We start from the raw sequence: 18,637 nt of genomic DNA, 5'->3' as shown, positions 1-18,637 counted from the left end.
TAAAATAAAATTGGTACGCACAATCCCATTTTTGTCATATTGCAGGTCAATGACCTATGTTTACCTAGACAACTTTCTTACAATTTCTTGCCTTATTGTCAAATATGTCTTTACTTGTCAAATGAATGAAATGAAATGTAAGGTGACCTTGGAGTTAGTTGACAATACATAATTTTGTATACCTCTGATAAACAATCTACTTGCCATGCCAAATGTAATGAAATTAATTCTGTAGTTTTTACCCGAATCTGGTGAAGCCCAAAAGGAGGATTATATTTGACCTGTATGTATGCATATCCATTTCTATCTCCTCTAACTACTAAGCAGCTCAACCTATTTTTAACCCCTAACGCAAAAAGAGGAGTGTTATTACATGAAGTGTACCATAAACACAGACAATACAGAAAAAATGGTCAAGTGCGAGTTGGACTCGTACATGAAAGGTTCCGTAAACAGTTCAATAAAAGTTGTATTTTTTTTACTGACTGTAATATATGCCCCTGGTTACCAAAGTACTCGTCAAGACGACAAACGAGTCCAAACTCGATGCAGTTGTGTTGTTTATCACAGTGTTCCTATGGTCACCCGCTAGCTTTATCATCAGATCAACTCTAAAATTCTAAATTATGCTATAATGTATAGATTTTTATCAGTGATAGCTTACCTGTTGTATTGTCAGTTTTACACTGCGCACCACTTGTAGAAGGCTGTGCATGTAAATATTCCACACTGGGCAACTCCAAAGCTGAACCTGAAACAAAGTTTAATTTAGCCAGAAGCTTCCACTAACTCATACAGGTAAAATATAATTAGTGTGTATAGCCAATTTTTCTGTCTATTACTAATGCTCTGACCGGCAACTATACTATACACTCAAAATACCTAGCATTATTATTGATGACGAAGCAAATTAATTTATAACATATATTGTATGTAAAAAAATATGTGCATGTGTATTGATGGTATTTATTAGGGTTATGGTTTATGGGGGCGACTGAAAAACAGCGCCTGTTAGCCAAGGGACTTTGTTCTGCAAGGTGCAGGCATAAGCTGAGTCGCTTTCCCTTTTGATAGTTTGATTTTACTTATTATTTGTTATGTACCTATGTAGAATTTGTAAACAAACTATTAAATCAATATCTTTTATTATTTTATTATTATTATTATTATAAGATGCAGTAAGTCAAGTTGCAATAGAGATAAATTGAAAATAAAATAAAGTGTTTACCTTGGCTGTTCTTGCCATCTTTAGGGGAAACCCTTCAAGAATTTCTTTAGAAAGAGGTGGCATGGGAAGTCCCAATTTTGGTATGGCTTTCTTCTTCAGCCGGGTTTTCGATTTTGTGAAATCTCGTTGCCATCTACTTTCACCCACTGCTTACAACTGAAATAAAATTAATTGTCGTGATACTATATAATACGAATTGACGTCGGCCAGCCAAATATAACCTCAACACCTATTATCAGATTTATCAGTAACTTTACTTACACATGTTCACTTAGAGGAAATCTAGCAAAGAACATTTTGTTTTCACAATGTTTTTCTTGAATACCACAAATTTCGCATCTCATGTTGAATGGTTTCTTAGTAAAGGACAGCCGTGAAAATAACGGTAAAAACTAGAGTCCTGTCTCGAATAAATGCACTTTAGTGAAAGAAAAGTTAATGCGGAGGAGAAATAATCTCAAACTCAACGCTATTAACAAAACAAAACACCAAAATACACGAAAATTCAAACAGTAAACACAAAATCTCGCGAAGGCGTCCGTTCCCACGCAGCAGATGAAGGTTTGTGGGCTGCCATATAAAATTGAAAAATAGAACTAAATTTTTTTCATTTACTTAAATAAAAAAGGATATCCAGTCAGAATTATTTTTATATTGTATTATTTATCTTAGTAATATTTTTTTCCGCTTATTTTTTTTTCACAGCTTAAAATGTGAAGAATTGCAAATATTATAATTTAAGTGAAATCTTCTAAACACAGATCATTTCATAAATATGGCAACCAATAAGTTATTTTGGAGCAGGGCTTGTTAACGTTACCAAATTCACACTATAAGTAACGTTAAATAACGGTAAAAATCATAAAAATACCTAGTACCGGTATTAAAATTTAACGTTAATTGATAACTTAACATTATTTAACGTTACCTAATTACCGTTATTTTTACCGGTAAATTTAATTTACATTGTAGGGCTTGTTAACGTTACCCAATTCACATTATTATAACGATACGAAGTAACACTATCGGTAATTTTTGCTATGCTACGAGTGTTGCCAATTTAGCGCGTGCATACTCGCTCGATAAATGAGGATAATCTAAAATTAACGTTACCCAAGCTTACCGGTAAATAGTAATATAAATACCGTTAAAATGATTTAACGATACTTTTGAATTAACGTTAATTTATGAATAGCTGATAACGTGACCATTTTTTTTACCGGTAAAAAGTTGTATAAGTAACGGTAAATCGTTTAACGTTAATTATCATTTAACGTTAAATCGGTTTGACAGTTGGTAACGTTACCACTTTTTAACGGTATTTAAAGCCCTGTTTTGGAGAGGTTGGTACAAAAAGTCACTAGCTCCATACATTAGATTTTTTGTATGGAGTTTCAACCCTCACTCAAACTTTACCTACCGAGCGGGGCGGCTTACTTCTGGACGATATACGATATCGAAATTTAAAAATTCAAGTTTTATAAAAAATCAAAACTGCATACATTAGTAGAAGCATTTCTGCATTAACATGGAAGGTTTTGATGACCCCGGTGTTTTCTTTTCCGACAATTTTGGTGTTGATGACAACGAATCGCAGGAATCGGTTAACCTACAAGCTGTGAAGAAAAAATTCAAGGAATTCATTCGTCAATTTCATACGGGCAATTTTAACTATAAATACAGGTAAACGATATTTGATTTATTGAGTTAAGTAGTGTTAAATGTGCAATGCATAAGTATAAGATTGCATAAAACGGTTTTGTTACAGAGATGCCCTCAAGAGGAATTATAACTTGAGTTATTATTGGGTTGAAATAAACATTGAAGATTTATCTAGTTTTGATGAAGATTTGGCTGAAAAACTATACAAAAAGCCCAGCGAACATCTCCCTATCTTAGAAGAAGCAGCTAAAGAAGTGAGGCTTTTATGTTATTACAATAATAGGTACAGTTAAAAACCGTTTATAGTGACACCAATTATAACCACATATCGGAAGTTGCATCGAAGAAAAAAGTCCCCCACAATCTTATATACAGAAATAATATTATGACCAACCATGATTAACAAACAACCAAAATATATTGTTGTCCCTTCAATGTCATTATAGATAGTTTTCACCATACCTACATATAAAATTCTATTAAAAGTTTCCAGTTTCAATCCAGATTTCCAATTCTATTAAAAGTTTTATGAATTAAATACGGGGTTTGTTCCACATACCTTAAAACCAAAAAAAAACGAATAAAATAAAAATAATAGTAATGACGGTGATAGTTTAAAATATTGTGTTCTATTAAAAATATATTTAGAAGCACAATACCCTAAAAGAAAGATTTTTGAAATGATTATTGCTGTGATATTATTTATTTGAATCTATGAAATTATTTTGATATAATTTGAAGTGTTTTTCTGTATATTGTACTTAACTCCAATTTCAGTTAGCAGATGAGTTGACTGCTCCTAGACCAGAGGGTGAAGAGAAAGTAGAAGACATTCAAGTATTGCTGTCTTCAGATGCACACACTTCCAATCTGCGGGAACTAAAAGTAAGTTGCTGATCACTTAATTTCTTTGTTTTAACGCTATAATGTGAAATATATATGTATATGTAGTACCAAAACTTCTTGAAAAATAGAAATATAAATTAATAACTAAAATATTTTAATTTTAATGTCATTGTTATATTATAAATTTGTCACAGAAAATATTTTGCAACGATTTTGTTATTCTCGAAATTCACAATTATTTAATTTAAACAACTGTCCACTAACAGTTATAACTTTTTTTTTGTTGCCCCATTATTGCATCAGAAAGTTCACAGACGCGTGTCTCAAGCGGATGGCACTTGTGCTCGCACTGGTTCCAACTGGTCCGAGATATTGTGTCCGTGAGCAGTGTCTATGTGTGCGTTGCTCGAGTGCACTTGTTTGGAGATTGATTTCTGAACTATCTGTGTTTTGTGGTCATAGTCCAGAGTTAGTAACTAGTAACTACTGTGTAATAAGTTGTTTGGCAATGGCGCCGAACAGTCCGTATATTACAGAATGCTACTACTTGTAAACCGATGGTCCCACAAAACACCCGAATCTTTTTGTAAAGTGGGTTTTTTACAGAAGGTAGATGCAGCCTATATACCCTTTTGTTTATTTATAAGAGACCCATGTAAGTCCAAGAAAAACGAGGATGAATGAGAACAGAGAGTAATTCTTAAAATAAATAACTTACGTATGGACAGAACCTGAGCCTCGGAGTAAAGCCTGGTAATAGGGTATCTAAAAGGTCTTCTCAGCATCATCTTTAGTACGGATCTGTGAGCTCTTTTCCACATTAATGAGATGGCATTTAGCTGCGGCGCCCCAGACTGACATACAATAACCCACAACCGACTGGCAAATGGACAAAAAGACGATTCTTAGTACATCTTTATCGTCGAGTTTCTAAGTGTTCTTAGAATCGCCGCCGTTCTCCTAATACGCTTCGACAGACACGCAATGTGATGCCGAAAATTGAGATTGTGATCAACCATAATACCAAGGCATTTTCATGTTGATTTATGAAAAAGCTGAGCTTTCACCATAAAATAAAATCCGGTTTTGGATGCCTTTCATAAGTTTTGTGAACTAAATATCAATTATCACATTAAAGTAAAAGGGCAGATTGAAAAGCAATCATTTCAGAAATTATTTTTATCCCCCAATGCAAAAAGAAGGGTGTTATAAGTTTGACCCATATGTGTGTCTGTGTGTGTGTCTGTCTGTGACACCGTAGGTCTTAACGGTTGAACCAATTTGAATGCGGTTTTTTTTTAAATTTCAAATCAGGTTTTCTAGCAATGGTTCTTAGGAATGTTTCATCAAAATTGGTTTAGCCGTTTTGAGATATTGAAGTTTTTAGTAGGTGTAATGGTAATATTTAGAGACTGGATTACATAAGAGCTTGTAATATGAGTAAAAACTGTCAAAATATGCAATATGGAATATAAAAAAAAGAATTTTTTTCAACTGATGAAATTTGTAATAATCTAATCTCTATTATTATTACTTGTATAGGGATGAGATAGGTTTTCATAATAAAGCCATAACAATATCACTATGTTAAATTTTGTATTTTTAGCTGTTAGGTGAGATGCACTGATTTTATACTAGTAAATTAAAAATGTAAAAGAACCCTTTGCTGATTACTAACACAATAAATGATTTGTTTTTGAACATATACAATAAACATAACAAACTTGTGACTCAAAAATTTTTCATGAATGTATGTATTTACTAAGACACTGTTTTACATTACAGTCAGAAACAGTATCACGTCTAGTGAAGATTCCTGGTATAGTGATATCAGCATCTGGCATCAAAGCAAAGGCCACCAGGATCTCGATCCAGTGCCGGTCATGCCGCAACATCATTCCCAACCTGCCAGTCAAGCCCGGCTTGGAGGGCTATGTCATGCCAAGAAAATGCAACACGTAATTATTTACTTCCAATTCAATATTAAAACCATGCAGTTTTCATAATCTATCTTTGTTTCTAATTAATATATTTTTTTTTTTTTCAAGAGAACAAGCTGGCCGTCCCAAGTGTCCATTGGATCCCTATTTCATCATTCCAGATAAATGCAAATGCATTGACTACCAGGTACCCATTGAAATTTCACATCTTGAAGCTTTTTATATTTATCTAACTTATATGGAAATGATATTAATTATTGTTTTAGTTAAAGCAAATTCATCTAATTCATCTGGTGAGATGGCAAAAATTTTCCGCGTTCATAAGCGCGTTGTGTTTGTACGTGCGTCTACGAGCGGTTCGCATAAGCTTGCGAAAACTTGCGAATTGGCAAGCTTTTTTTACTCATTTTGTTGTTTGGTCAAGACCACAAACTTGCTGGAATAAAAACCCGAGTATGCATACTATATGGCTCGAAAGCCATATGTGTATTTTATTTTTCCAGCTTAAGTCTGTAATGAAGTAAATGGCGCAAAAAATGGGTTATTTATTACAGATATCAAAAAACCGTACGAAAACACGAAAAAGCATATGTTCTTTGCCAGCGGAATGAGTAAAAAAGTGGCGACTTAAGGGAGGAAAGAAATACACATGATGACATTTCTATTCCTCTTAGTAATTCTGGAATCTGGCCCTTTAGAACATTACTTTGGAACATAAAGAGACTTTGATTCTAGGCACACTTGAAAAAATGACTTTCTGCCAAGTTTCTTGTGGCACATTCTGCTTAGCACTGACTGTCTTTCCGAAAGCGCTGATAGTATAACAAGTGACATGTCATGTAAAAGAGCCCTATGCAGACCTACTTACTACCTGCTTACTTACAAAATAAAAGTTTTAATTTTTTTTCACTTCTCATGCTCTAGTGCATAAAGTAAAATCTTTGTCTAAGACCAAGGTATAAACAGCCACAAACAAAAAAGTTTCTTCGTAAAACTCGAGAATTAAACCCATTTTCCCCTCGATGTGTCTATCCACGCTCGCCGTACCGGCTCGGATGGCTATATGAACGTCTTGGGCAAAATGGCTCGTTTTATGGTCTGTACAATCTACTAATATTTTTAACTCCCCTTGTCGGGTCGCCACATCGCCAGGTACTAAAGCTGCAAGAGGCGCCGGAGAGCATCCCGCAGGGCGAGATGCCGCGCCACTTGTCCGTGTACTGCGAGCGCGTGCTGTGCGAGCGCGTGGCGCCCGGCGCGCGCGTCACCGTGCTCGGGATATACTCCATCAAAAAAATTGCTAAGCAAGGGGTGAGTGGATATTAGACGACCGGATGGCCAAGTGGTTAGAGAACCTGGCTACGAAGCTTGAGGTCCCGGGTTCGATTCCTGACCGGGACAGGTATTTCTTTGAATAATACGAATGTTTGTTCTCGGGTCTTGGATATTTAATACGTATTGAAGTATGTAAAATACGATAGAAAAACATTATTCAATATTTAGATCTGTAGCATTAGTGGTAGTAGCTTAACTATCTAACCAACTCAAGTAAAGAGTAGCTTTAGGTTCTAATACAAATGGGTCATTTATTCGAGTGTTGCAACATTTGCGGTCACATTTTTTACGAATTGGTTGTAGATTTTGATGGCGTTTTCGGTTATTTATGAGAGAAACGGTACTTCTACTAGATGACTGAAACTGTATCAGAATCTTCTGGCATTTCTATAAAAATGTTAATGTAATGTAAGTGGTAACAGCTTTAGGCTGGTAGACCACATATTTGGTTGATGGTACCTAGTATCACCACAGTCTTTCTCCAGCGTGAAGGCCGCGGCGACAAGAGCGTGGGCGTCCGTTCGTCCTACCTGCGCGCGGTGGGGCTCACCGCTGAGGAGGGTGTGACGGGAGGCCTGAAACCTTTTACCGCGGACGAGGAGGAGCAGTTCCGGCGCCTCGCAGCTTCGCCCGACGTTTATGAACGTATCTCCATGTCCATAGCCCCCAGTGTATTTGGTGCCACTGATATGAAGAAGGCTATCGCTTGTTTGCTATTTGGAGGTATGTATATTGTAATATGTCTACTGTTGTCCTAAAAAAGGTGTAATGATGAGCTTAGGTATGTTATTTAAATATTTCCTATTGAGTTGCACAGAGATCAACACGCGCATCTATGCTTTTTTAAACCAAACAGATTGCAAATCAAAATCACTGATAGAACATTACCACAACTTTGAACATGAAACTACAGTAAGACTCGCTCATTCGAATAATGAGTGTTTTGTGTGTATATTTGTTATTCTTTCACGTTGACCAACAGTTTATTACCTGGATACAACAATATTTTTTGTCCCGTGCTATTGCATACATATTTTCCGCGACATAGTGATAAACCAACTCGCAGACTCTTGGTTTTGTTGTTTTCTTTTTGTATTATTTTGTGTTTTATGTACAATAAAGCATTTACATACATACATACATACAATGGCAGGCTGCAGCTAATAATAGATACATTGTCCAGGGGCCCGCAAGCGCCTCCCCGACGGCCTGACGCGGCGAGGCGACATCAACATCCTGCTGTTGGGAGACCCAGGCACGGCCAAGTCCCAGCTGCTAAAGTTTGTGGAGAAGGTGGCGCCCATTGGCGTGTACACCTCCGGCAAGGGCTCCAGCGCCGCCGGCCTCACCGCCTCCGTCATCCGTGACCCTGGCAGCGTAAGTTTTTAACATGAACGAGCGAACTAGTATTACATCTATGCAGTTCGCTTTTACTAGTTTTGAGCTCGCTCCGCTTGCAATGCAAGGCGACGTGTCCCTTTCGCAATAACATAAAAACATTTATTCACTAGTCGCAATAAAATTACAAAACATACATATGAACAATATATATAAAAAAACATCCGCTTAGCAACTCATCTCACTTTTTCTATTTGTCCCATTTGCAAGATATCACGGGACAATTCACACCAATTGACCTAGTCCCAAAGTAAGCTTAGCAAAGCTTAAAATATAGTAATTGTATTTGCATTAATACTTAAAATATGTATTGACTCGAAAACTACTTCCGATGTACTTTTCACTGATGTGTAGCTTGCAAAAGGGACAAATAAAAAAGTGAGACAAATAGCGCGAGCTAAACTCTATTTAAGACGTGAGTTATCCATTACAATATCATTTAATATGAGTGAATCTCACGTTAGTTTCATATTCAAAAGTACGACTTTCGTAATGACAGTCATTACGAGTCAGTTGTCATGGCGCACCCAGCGAATACGAATGTTTATTCCTCGGGTCTTGGATGTTTAATATGTATTTAAGTTTGTATTTATCTAAATAAGTGTTTTTATCCGTTGCATAGTATCAATAGTACAAGCTTTGCTTAGTTTGGGACTAGGTCAATTGGTGTCAAGTGTTCCATGATATTTATTATTTAACTAGCTTTTGCCCGCGGCTTCGCCCGCGTGGAAATCTCGCGCTGATCCCTCGGGAACTTTGCATTTTTCCGGGATAAAAAGTAGCCTATGTCACTCTCTGGCCCATAAACTACCTCTATGCCAAAAATCACGTCGATCCGTCGCTATGTTTCGACGTGAAAAACGGACAAACATACACACAAACAAACACTTTCGCATTTATAATATTCGTATGGATGTTGCTCAACAAATGTTTACCATGAATACGGGGAATGACATGAATCGCACCGTTGGCAGCGTAACTTCGTGATGGAGGGCGGCGCCATGGTGCTGGCGGACGGCGGCGTCGTCTGCATCGACGAGTTCGACAAGATGCGCGAGGACGACCGCGTCGCCATACACGAGGCCATGGAACAGCAGACCATCTCCATCGCCAAGGTACTGCCAATGAGGGCTATCGCGTATGAATTCACCGCTAGAGGCGCTAGTGTTGTGAATGTCTTTGCAATACCAATTAATTATGGCAATTATGCGTTACGGGGTATAATGAATGTGTTTGAATACATTTTGTCTTTTAGAAACTTTTACCTCCCTTTTTCCGAACAAAACGGGACTATGCAACACTGTGGTTGCTCGATATTTTTATGGCGGTTTTAAGGTGTAAGTATTAAATATGATTTTAATCTAAACTTTGTTTTCACGCCCGTAACAACAGACTCTAAAAGACCTCACGCTACAGTGCGCCATCTAGTGAGACAAAAAACGATAGCCTTCATTGTATCCGTTTTGATGACCGGATAGCCAAGTGGTTAGAGGACCTGATTATGAAGCTTGAGGTCCCGGTTCGATCCCCTGTCGGGGCAGATATTTGATTGAATTATATGAATAATTTATGTTTGAGTCTAACATCTGGTAGCATGGTGTACGGTGTTGCGTTGAAAATGAGCTCTGGTTCAGTTTGAAACTCGTCAGTGTAGTGTGGTGGTGGTGATAGATGGGTTTGTGTGATTTGTGTGTGTTCTCACAGTGTGGAGGTGGAGTAACTGCATGAACACGCATATATTCTGCATAAACTTAACTATCATAAGGTCGCGGGTGAGCAAAGAAATTCTTTTAGTTCATTGAATAATATGAATGTTTGTTCTCGGGTCTTAGACGTTTAATATGTATTTAAGTATGTATTTATCTAAAAAAAAAAAAAAAAAATATAACTGTTTATTTCATAACAATTTTTACAATTAGTTAAGTGATATTCCTAGCTAGTCTTTATTTTTAAAGATTTTAGTTGCTAGGCTATGAGTTGCCCTTAACACCCCTTAATAAGTAAATTCTTAATTATGTTTTTTATGTTCTTAGGGTTGCTAGTTATTTTATCAATTGTAGGGTCATTTAGTGTTTGAGGAAGGATGTAGGACCAGATAGTTTTGACGATGTAATCCGTTCTATGGACACTAACCATAGTACGAGCTTTGATTTGTTTGGGACTAGGTCAATTGTCCCATGATATTTATTTATTATTTCTAGAAACTCAGGGAAGCTTAAGTGGGTCGTGTAATTAGGGACAGAGACGTAGTGACGATGAATCTAATCTAGGAAAAATTTACCACACTGAGGAAAGCTGTATCAAAGTTAGATTTACATTTGGTGGGGAGCCTTTAAGGGGGCAGCTCAGCCAGGAAAGCACCAAGCGACTGCAAATATGCACCTGCAAGGTAATAGTAGATTATTGTCGTGGCCTGGAAGTAGGCAATTGCTGGCTGAGTATGAGTGTTTAACTAATACGAAGCCAGTAATTGCTATTCCAGCCGAGACTAATATAAAGCTTTTCTCAAAAATGGTGAATAATTCTGAAATAGAATAAACTTTTTCTCAAAATATATTATAAAATTTAATTTTATTCCAATATTTTTCTTATGCTTTCCCGCCTTTTTTCATTCAAAATAAACTGCAGGTGTATTTTTCCACCGAAAACACCACAAGCTATTTCAGACCCAATAGAAAAAGTCCGGAGTTCCAACAAAATATCTGATACCGGCCATTAGACTTGGCTGTATACGACTTGTGCCAACATTACCATGGCCTTTTTAACTTTAAAAAAAAATGTGACTTGATTGCAGGCGCGCTAATTCATTATTATCGAGCTAGCGCGCCTGCAATCTTTTTAACTTTTTAATTTTTCGCTGACCATAAACTGCACTTCACCTTCTGATATGTAAAGAGTAATGACAACTTTTACGGACATTTTTGAGAAAAATCTTTATTTCATTTACTGTGAGAAGTTTTTTATGGTCAATGCATGACAAATGGCGTGTCATGGGAGAGGCATATGTCCAGCAATAGACATCATCAGCCTACGCCTGTATCAGTCCTGTACGAGAAATAAGTTTTTGTAAAAATGCAGTTCGATCCTATCACTAACGTAAGTGAAGTTTCACTGCCATTCGACCTTAACAGAACATACAAACATTGCAATAAAGGCTTATACATAAAACAACATATTGTTTGACTTCCAGGCGGGTATAACGACGACGCTGAACTCGCGCTGCTCTGTCCTTGCAGCCGCTAACTCCGTGTTCGGGCGCTGGGACGACACCAAAGCGGACGACAATATCGACTTCATGCCCACCATCCTCTCTCGTTTCGACATGATCTTCATCGTGAAGGACGAGCACGACCAGAATAGGGATATCGTAAGTTAAGATGAACATTGATTTATTTTAAAAACGCATAATTCATCATCCCAGTCTATATACGTCCCACTGCTGGGCACAGGCCTCCTCTCAGAATGAGAGGGCTTGGGCCGCAGTTCCCACGCGGGCCCAGTGCGGATTGGGAACTTCACACACACCATTGAATTGCTTCGCAGGTTTGTGTAGGTTTCCGGCGTTTAGGCGATGTTTTCCTTCACCGTTTACGAGCTTTAGCTCGTAAATTTCAAATGTAATTCCGTACATGAATTTCGAAAAACTCAGAGGTTTATCCTCTGCTTCAGAGGCGATAGGTAGATCAAACCACTAGCCAGGCCACCACGGTTTTTTTTTTTGGATTTTATCCCGATCACCTGGGATTATCGAGATAAAAGGAAGCCTTTGTTGAAATATGTACAGCCATTTCACACCAAATCTCGTCCAAATCCGTCCGTTAGCGCGAATGAGTAACAAAAAATACACACTGACAAACTTTGGCATTTATAATTTTAGTAGGATTCCCTAGTATATTCGCTTTCAAACGTTAAAAACGTTGGTAAAGTCTGGTCGCGGAGCACGAAGAATTGAATGACCTTTCACTATGTGTCTCTGTTGCTCGCGCGAAATATTTGCCGTCGCACTCGCACAGATAATTTTTTACGAATGCGACGTCAAATATTCACGCGCCAGTAACAGAGACTACATGCGAAATTCGTCGTGTTCCGCGACCGTACTTTATCGACGAAGGCGACTTTCAAAAATCCCCAATTATTTATATATCTTTTATCGTAAGTTTAATTTAATTTTACAGCGCATTGGTTTTTTTACTATAATGCTGAAATTTTTATTGATTAATAATTTAATAAACGACGTTTTCCTCCAGACACTAGCGAAGCACATAATATCAGTACACATGGGCGGGTCGGCGGCGGAGCGCGAGTCTGCGGCGGCGAGCTGCCGCTGGCGCTGCTGCGTCGCTACGCGGCGTTCTGCCGCGCGCGCTGCGGGCCGCGCCTGGCGCCCGCCGCCGCCGAGCGCCTGCGCGCGCGCTACGTGCTCATGCGCACCGGACACACGCAGCACGAGGCGCACGCCGACAAACGGCTAGCCATACCCATCACTGTCAGGTAACGAGTACCTACTGAACTAGACGCTCGTTGCACGCGACTTTGTAAATTTCCAGCGTTGCTCCGGGAAGAAGAGCAACGAATTGGCCCAAAATATGACGAGCTAAACTCTATTTAAGGCGTGAGTTATCCGGTATTATTTCATAACATATATCATATTAGCCGTACAACGTCCACTGTTGAGATCCTTTAGAGGGATATGGTTACCTTTCATCATGTATCTTAATCCTTATAAATTAAGCATAATGTACTTTCTTGTATCACAATCGTACAGTCGAGTGCAAAGATATCGACACGGCCAAAGTTACAGTCGAGTTCATAAACTTGTGAGCAAAAATTTGATCAAAAACGTCTGAACACGCTTCTATGTCGTTAATAATAGAGTCGTGTTCAGATATTTTTGATCACATTTTTGCTCACTAGTTTATGAACTCGACTGTACAAAAATATGTATACACGACCTTAATGTTAATTCGTATATACATATTTTTCTTTCTTATCTTTGCACTCGACTGTACGTATATAACTAGCGGGGGCAGCGATTTGGTGAAATATGTATTTGTTTATCGCTGCATTTCCCGTGTTTTATTTTTTAATTTGTACATTACAGGCAGCTAGAAGCCATCGTGCGTATATCAGAGTCTCTCGCTAAAATGCAGCTGCAGCCGTTTGCTACTGAGGCGCACGTCACTGAAGCTCTGAGACTGTTCCAAGTGTCTACGCTAGACGCGGCTATGACTGGAAGTCTAGCAGGTAAAAATAAAAGTGAACCTAAACCTTAAGGCCTAAAAGATCATAGGCCATGGCAATTTAACGGCCAGTATTGTAAACGTCTATGACTCACTGCACTCTTGCGGACAGTGTAACAGGTTCCCTGTCCCGAAGCAATGTGCAGCATTCTTTTGACACATCCCCATAGTAATGATAAAGTAATGTAATATTCACAATGTAATGTCCCCATAGTAATTTTCATTGATTATCTAGATGTGGTTCAAAAATAAAAATAATATGATAAAGGGTGTCCCAAAAAGGACGCAAGATTTGAAAATTGATGAAAAACACATTTTTTTTTTCGTTATAATATATTTGTATATAAAATCTTGAAAAACATAAAATACGGTTATTTGTGGAATATTACGTCAGGCAAATGTCCTCCTAGGCTTTGCTGGCACATACGCACTCTATTGTCAAAAATGTCCATGACCATTTTGCATAGATGCGGCTGAATTTATCCAATGCAGCGTCGAATTTCCTCTTTTAAAGCATTGCCATTTGAACGGCTTGTTTTTGGATGACCAGTGGAATGAACATCATGAATTGATCAACTCTCCCTGAATTTTGCAACCACTGTGCTCACAGTTGATGAAGTCAAGTCAATGTTCCGACCATATTTTGCACGGAATTTTCGAACCGTACACGCCAAACTTCTTTTGAAATATTGTTCAATAATAAAAACGCGTTGATCTTTCGTATAACCCGCCATTTTTACAAACCCTAAACATTCAGCTGTCAAATAGTTTTTTTTAGGGTTGCCAGCACTAAAATACAAAAATGGCGGCAAATTGAAATCTTGCGTCCTTTTTGGGACACGCGATATAATACATAATCAAATTTATTATTTATCGAAAGAACAACAGTGAGGTACCTGTGGTCCAACTAATTTGTCCAATCTGGAAATATTATATTTATATTTATTTATATAAATATTATATAAATTTGCCAAACTTCTTTTGAAATATTGTTCAATAATAAAAATGCGTTGATCTTTCGTATAACCCGCCATTTTTACAATCCCTAAACATTCAGATGTCAAATGGTTTTTTTTTAGGGTTGCCAGCACTAAGATACAAAAATGGCGGCAAATTGAAATCTTGCGTCCTTTTTGGGACACCCGATATAATACATAATCAAATTAATTATTTATCGAAAGAACAAAAGTGAGGTACCTGTGGTCCAACTAATTTGTCCAATCCGGAAATATTATATTTATATTTATTCATATAAATATTATATTTTAATACAAAAATAGGTAGGTTAGGTTAAGTAGGTAACACCAGTTGCCCGAAGGGCAAAATACCCAGAAAGAGGAGCTCCTTCGAAAAGCAGTTGAGACAAACTATAGTTGGACCACGGGTCAGGAGGGAGATCAACTGCATTATTTACATCACTGTATATTACACCATGTGCCTCATGGACGCACCAGTAAAGTCACGCATGAGGCACGTGTGCCTCATGGGACAGGGAGCCTGTTAACAACTGTATCCATTCAGTATAACTTCTATTTAATTTGACGTTGTGAATGCTGTACAGCTCAGAGGACATGCTGCCTAAAGGACCCACAATCTGATTATATGGCCATAGCCATCTTATACTGTATCATAGATATTTTTAGTTATTATGATTAAATAATATATTGACACATCATTGTTATGTAAACTGAGTAGCAATGGAGTAGCACATACTTATCGGTCCTTCCTTTCCCTAAAGGAACGAGGCCCACTGTAGTAAAGTACTATTTTTAAAATTTTCAGGTGCTGAAGGCTTCACAACAGAGGAAGACCATGAGATGCTGTCTCGCGTTGAGAAACAATTGAAGCGCAGATTCGCCGTTGGTTCCCAGGTGTCTGAGCAAACTATCATTCAAGACTTCCTGCGACAGAAGTATCCCGAGAGAGCCATACAAAAGGTCATCCACACAATGATCAGGAGAGGAGAACTGCAGCATCGTTTGCAACGAAAAATGCTCTACCGACTTTCCTGATTGATATTCCGTCTACATGATTGTGTTCGTTCAATAGTGCCTAAGATTGTGTGTTATTTTATTATTTGTAATCGAAATAAAACCACCTCATTTTGTATATTTTGTTTCTATTTAAATTATCAGCATTTAATGCCAAGCCCAATCAAACATGAAAATTTATGGCGCTCATAGCTCTAAAGACAAAAATTTACATCAGTTGCACTGATCATAATCACAATGTTAAAGCTAGCCTTACTTTACTGCGTAAATACGTTACAATATGATAATACTAGGTCTCCTATTTTTAGTTGTACCCAAGCAGAGGTAGAAATGACTAGAATGTTGCATAATTCGGTATGTTCGATGATATTCCTAAAGTCCTTTATTCCTTTAAGTCTCCAGTGTGTGGAAGCTTGAATGGGTATTCAGGATGTTTTTCAACTCCTTTCCAAAATAGGAAGTTGAAGATGCGACCTTTTTCGCCCTTATCCAACTTTTTCAAGCGGTTCATTTCGTCATCCGTCATTTCGAAATCGTATATTTGCATATTCTCCTGCAAATAAAAAAAATTAGGGCTTGCTTCATTACATTTTAAATCAAGAATATTAATCCAAGTCCATATAACATGGAACAGGTTTTAGAGGAATGTAACAGGATATCATTATACTAAAATCACTGATAATTTAGTATCATATTCATTTATAATTATATGGCCTTGTATTCAACAAAAATTGCGAATTTTTCGTTTACCTTTAGTCTATGCTCGCTAGTACTCTTCGGAATGACGACAATCTGCTGTTTGACCAGGAAGTGCAGCAGCACTTGAGCTGGCGTCTTCCCGTGATTATCTGCAACCTCCTTCACAATCGGAAGTCCAAGTAAATCGGGAAACACATCAGGGCTAAAAATCAGAATCATAGCGTCATAATTCATACAATATTAGGTAATGATAGTCGCTTTTATCAAATTGCGAATAGTTTTATAAATATTCGTGACCTTAAGAAGACTGCATGCATAGTTAAATACTATCTATACAGCCAACCATTCAAAACAAGGAAAATAACGTCAATAGAATAGATCGGCTGTGAGTATGTATGTATACTGTACAAATTTATAATATTCCTTATAAAATTATAACGGCTTCTAATGTTACAACCATTTAAAATATTAAGTACAGCAAAATTATTAAGCTCACCTATAATTATACTTGTTCACAAAGTGGTCTTTAGCACCGGGGCTGCCAAGGGGTGCATAGGCAGTCACAACAATGTTATTTTCAGTGCAAAAATCACGAAGCTCCCTCTGCTGGAAGTAGGCGTGAAGCTCAATTTGCAACACCTGCGGTGCCAGTGTGGCACTTTGCATTATATTCCTTATCTGAGACTCGTTAAAATTGGATACCCCTAGGTTTTTGACGAGACCTTCTTTCTGGCACTCTTCCATTACCTAGAAAGAATTAAGAGTTGAGTAAAAGCAGAGTACAGGATTTCTGTTAAAGCATTTTGTTGAACAGTAGGTAAAGGGTCCCTTTCTGACCTTAGAGGAGTTAGCTGCATTCAATCTTTAAATAAAAAGCAAAATTAAAGTGCATATTACACATAACTATGACCTATAAGAGAAGTCGCTAATCATACCCGCACCACAGTTTAATACTTTCCATACAATCATTATTTGCTTAAATAAAAAAACTAATGTGGGATGTCTGGCTGATCTCAAAGTTAGGCACAAACATTTTTTTTTAAAACCAGTTCAATTGGTCTAATTCTGTGATTTCTCACCTTCCATGTTTCAACATGATTTGTTTTGCTATCCAACTCATATTCTCCATCACTCTTCACAATTGGTGTCAGCTTTTTAGGGTCACAGAAGAAGCCGAAGGGGACATGAATTAAGTACAAATTGACATAATCCATCTGTAAGCGTCTAAGCTGAAGCTCCAGGAACTTCCTCACATCTGATGCACGATTTCCCACATGGGGAAGCTGCAACAATTACGATTTCATAATCCCTACTATCCCTAGTTATATAATAAAATGAATGCGAAAGTAACTGTCTGTCTGTCGGTTTCGTTTTCACGTCGAAACCACTGAACCGATTTTGATGAAATTTGGTATAGAGATAGTTTGAACCCTAAGGATCAACATAGGATACCTTTTATTCCGGCATATTTTATTCAGCTCTTCCTTGAATGTATCCAGAAGAAAAGATGTGATTTTTACATCGAAGTTGCCAAGTGGTGCCCAACTTTAAACACTTTCAGATTGTTTTTGATAGACAGTAGTATTCCTTACTTTAGTCGTTATAAACAAGTCCTCCCTTGTGCCTTTTCCATCACTGATCCATTTTTGAACAGCAGCTCCAATAGCCTCTTCATTATTATAATTAAAAGCCGTATCTATGTGTCTATATCCCAAATCTAAAGCCTTTAACACTGTAGATTCTATCACGTCAGGGGGTGCCTGTAAATAAATTGTATGTAATATATCAATAATAAAACATTTTGCTAAATCCAAAATACAAAACCGCAAATTTAGAACTGACCTGCCATGTCCCTAGACCTAAAGTAGGCATTTCATCGTTCGTTTGTGAAAGCTTCAGTGACTTCATGCTTCTAATATTATTGAAATAACTACGCTTTGATACCCGTATTGAGAAGTTGAAAATACAGAAACGAACTTTTATGCCAAGGTTCATAAAATATTGGTGATGAAGTATCTGACGGATTAAAACTTGGCAATCAGCCAGAAAAATATATATAATTAAATTAAACGTACACGTTTAGAAACCGCTAGCAAAAACTAATCAGTTTCAAGTACTTTGAACGCGATAATTATACGAATTGTGTTGCAGCCCTCAGTTGAAGAAAAAATATTGATTTTTTCCATTCCAAGTGACGTAACTTTAATTTAAATTTTCGCGGGTACGGCAAAGGTTGTTCCAGACACAGATCTTAACGCCGATTCGTTTTGTAGAGACACTGACTGACTAGGCAGACAC

The 18,637-nt window shown here is 37.4% G+C and overlaps 2 protein-coding genes and 1 long non-coding RNA gene across 3 annotated transcripts; 2 read left to right on the top strand and 1 right to left on the bottom strand.

The window, feature by feature from the left end:
• The first annotated feature begins 645 nt into the window (after positions 1 to 645).
• LOC141432358 (uncharacterized) lies at positions 646 to 1,752 on the top strand. The gene is made up of 2 exons (XR_012451824.1): positions 646 to 1,037; positions 1,285 to 1,752. It is a non-coding gene; the product is annotated as an uncharacterized lncRNA (long non-coding RNA).
• Positions 1,753 to 2,634: 882 nt separating this feature from the next.
• On the top strand, positions 2,635 to 15,758 carry LOC141432747 (DNA replication licensing factor Mcm5-like). Its single transcript, XM_074094491.1, is given in 14 exon segments — positions 2,635 to 2,911; positions 2,997 to 3,144; positions 3,668 to 3,775; positions 5,522 to 5,694; positions 5,785 to 5,863; positions 6,829 to 6,987; positions 7,497 to 7,734; positions 8,195 to 8,388; positions 9,384 to 9,524; positions 11,600 to 11,776; positions 12,657 to 12,717; positions 12,720 to 12,900; positions 13,511 to 13,653; positions 15,432 to 15,758. Coding segments are annotated over 14 exon segments (2,187 nt in total). The 5' UTR covers positions 2,635 to 2,756; the 3' UTR covers positions 15,662 to 15,758.
• LOC141432748 (1,5-anhydro-D-fructose reductase-like) lies at positions 15,752 to 18,526 on the bottom strand. The gene is made up of 6 exons (XM_074094492.1): positions 18,182 to 18,526; positions 17,932 to 18,099; positions 17,419 to 17,622; positions 16,836 to 17,086; positions 16,391 to 16,541; positions 15,752 to 16,193 (listed from the first exon to the last, which is right to left on the bottom strand). Exons 1-6 carry the CDS (start codon positions 18,332 to 18,334, stop codon positions 16,023 to 16,025), a joined length of 1,098 nt encoding a protein of 365 aa, XP_073950593.1. The 5' UTR covers positions 18,335 to 18,526; the 3' UTR covers positions 15,752 to 16,022.
• Between the last annotated feature and the right edge of the window lie 111 nt (positions 18,527 to 18,637).

The sequence above is a fragment of the Choristoneura fumiferana genome, chromosome 11 (genome assembly GCF_025370935.1).
Source record: "Choristoneura fumiferana chromosome 11, NRCan_CFum_1, whole genome shotgun sequence".
Classification (NCBI taxonomy): domain Eukaryota; kingdom Metazoa; phylum Arthropoda; class Insecta; order Lepidoptera; family Tortricidae; genus Choristoneura; species Choristoneura fumiferana.
Note: the sequence above shows the minus strand (reverse complement) of the source record. Positions and strands in the feature narration are given on the sequence as shown.

What these genes read in the sequence shown, in the direction of transcription:
- LOC141432748 (XM_074094492.1), bottom strand. Translation starts at nt 18,334, where the DNA reads ATGAACCTTGGCATAAAAGTTCGTTTCTGTATTTTCAACTTCTCAATA. An exon ending in TAGGTCTAGGGACATGGCAG is followed by an intron (nt 18,100 to 18,181) that starts GTCAGTTCTAAA and finishes ATTTATTTACAG; the next exon opens with GCACCCCCTGACGTGATAGA. An exon ending in ATCATGTTGAAACATGGAAG is followed by an intron (nt 17,087 to 17,418) that starts GTGAGAAATCAC and finishes AATTCTTTCTAG; the next exon opens with GTAATGGAAGAGTGCCAGAA.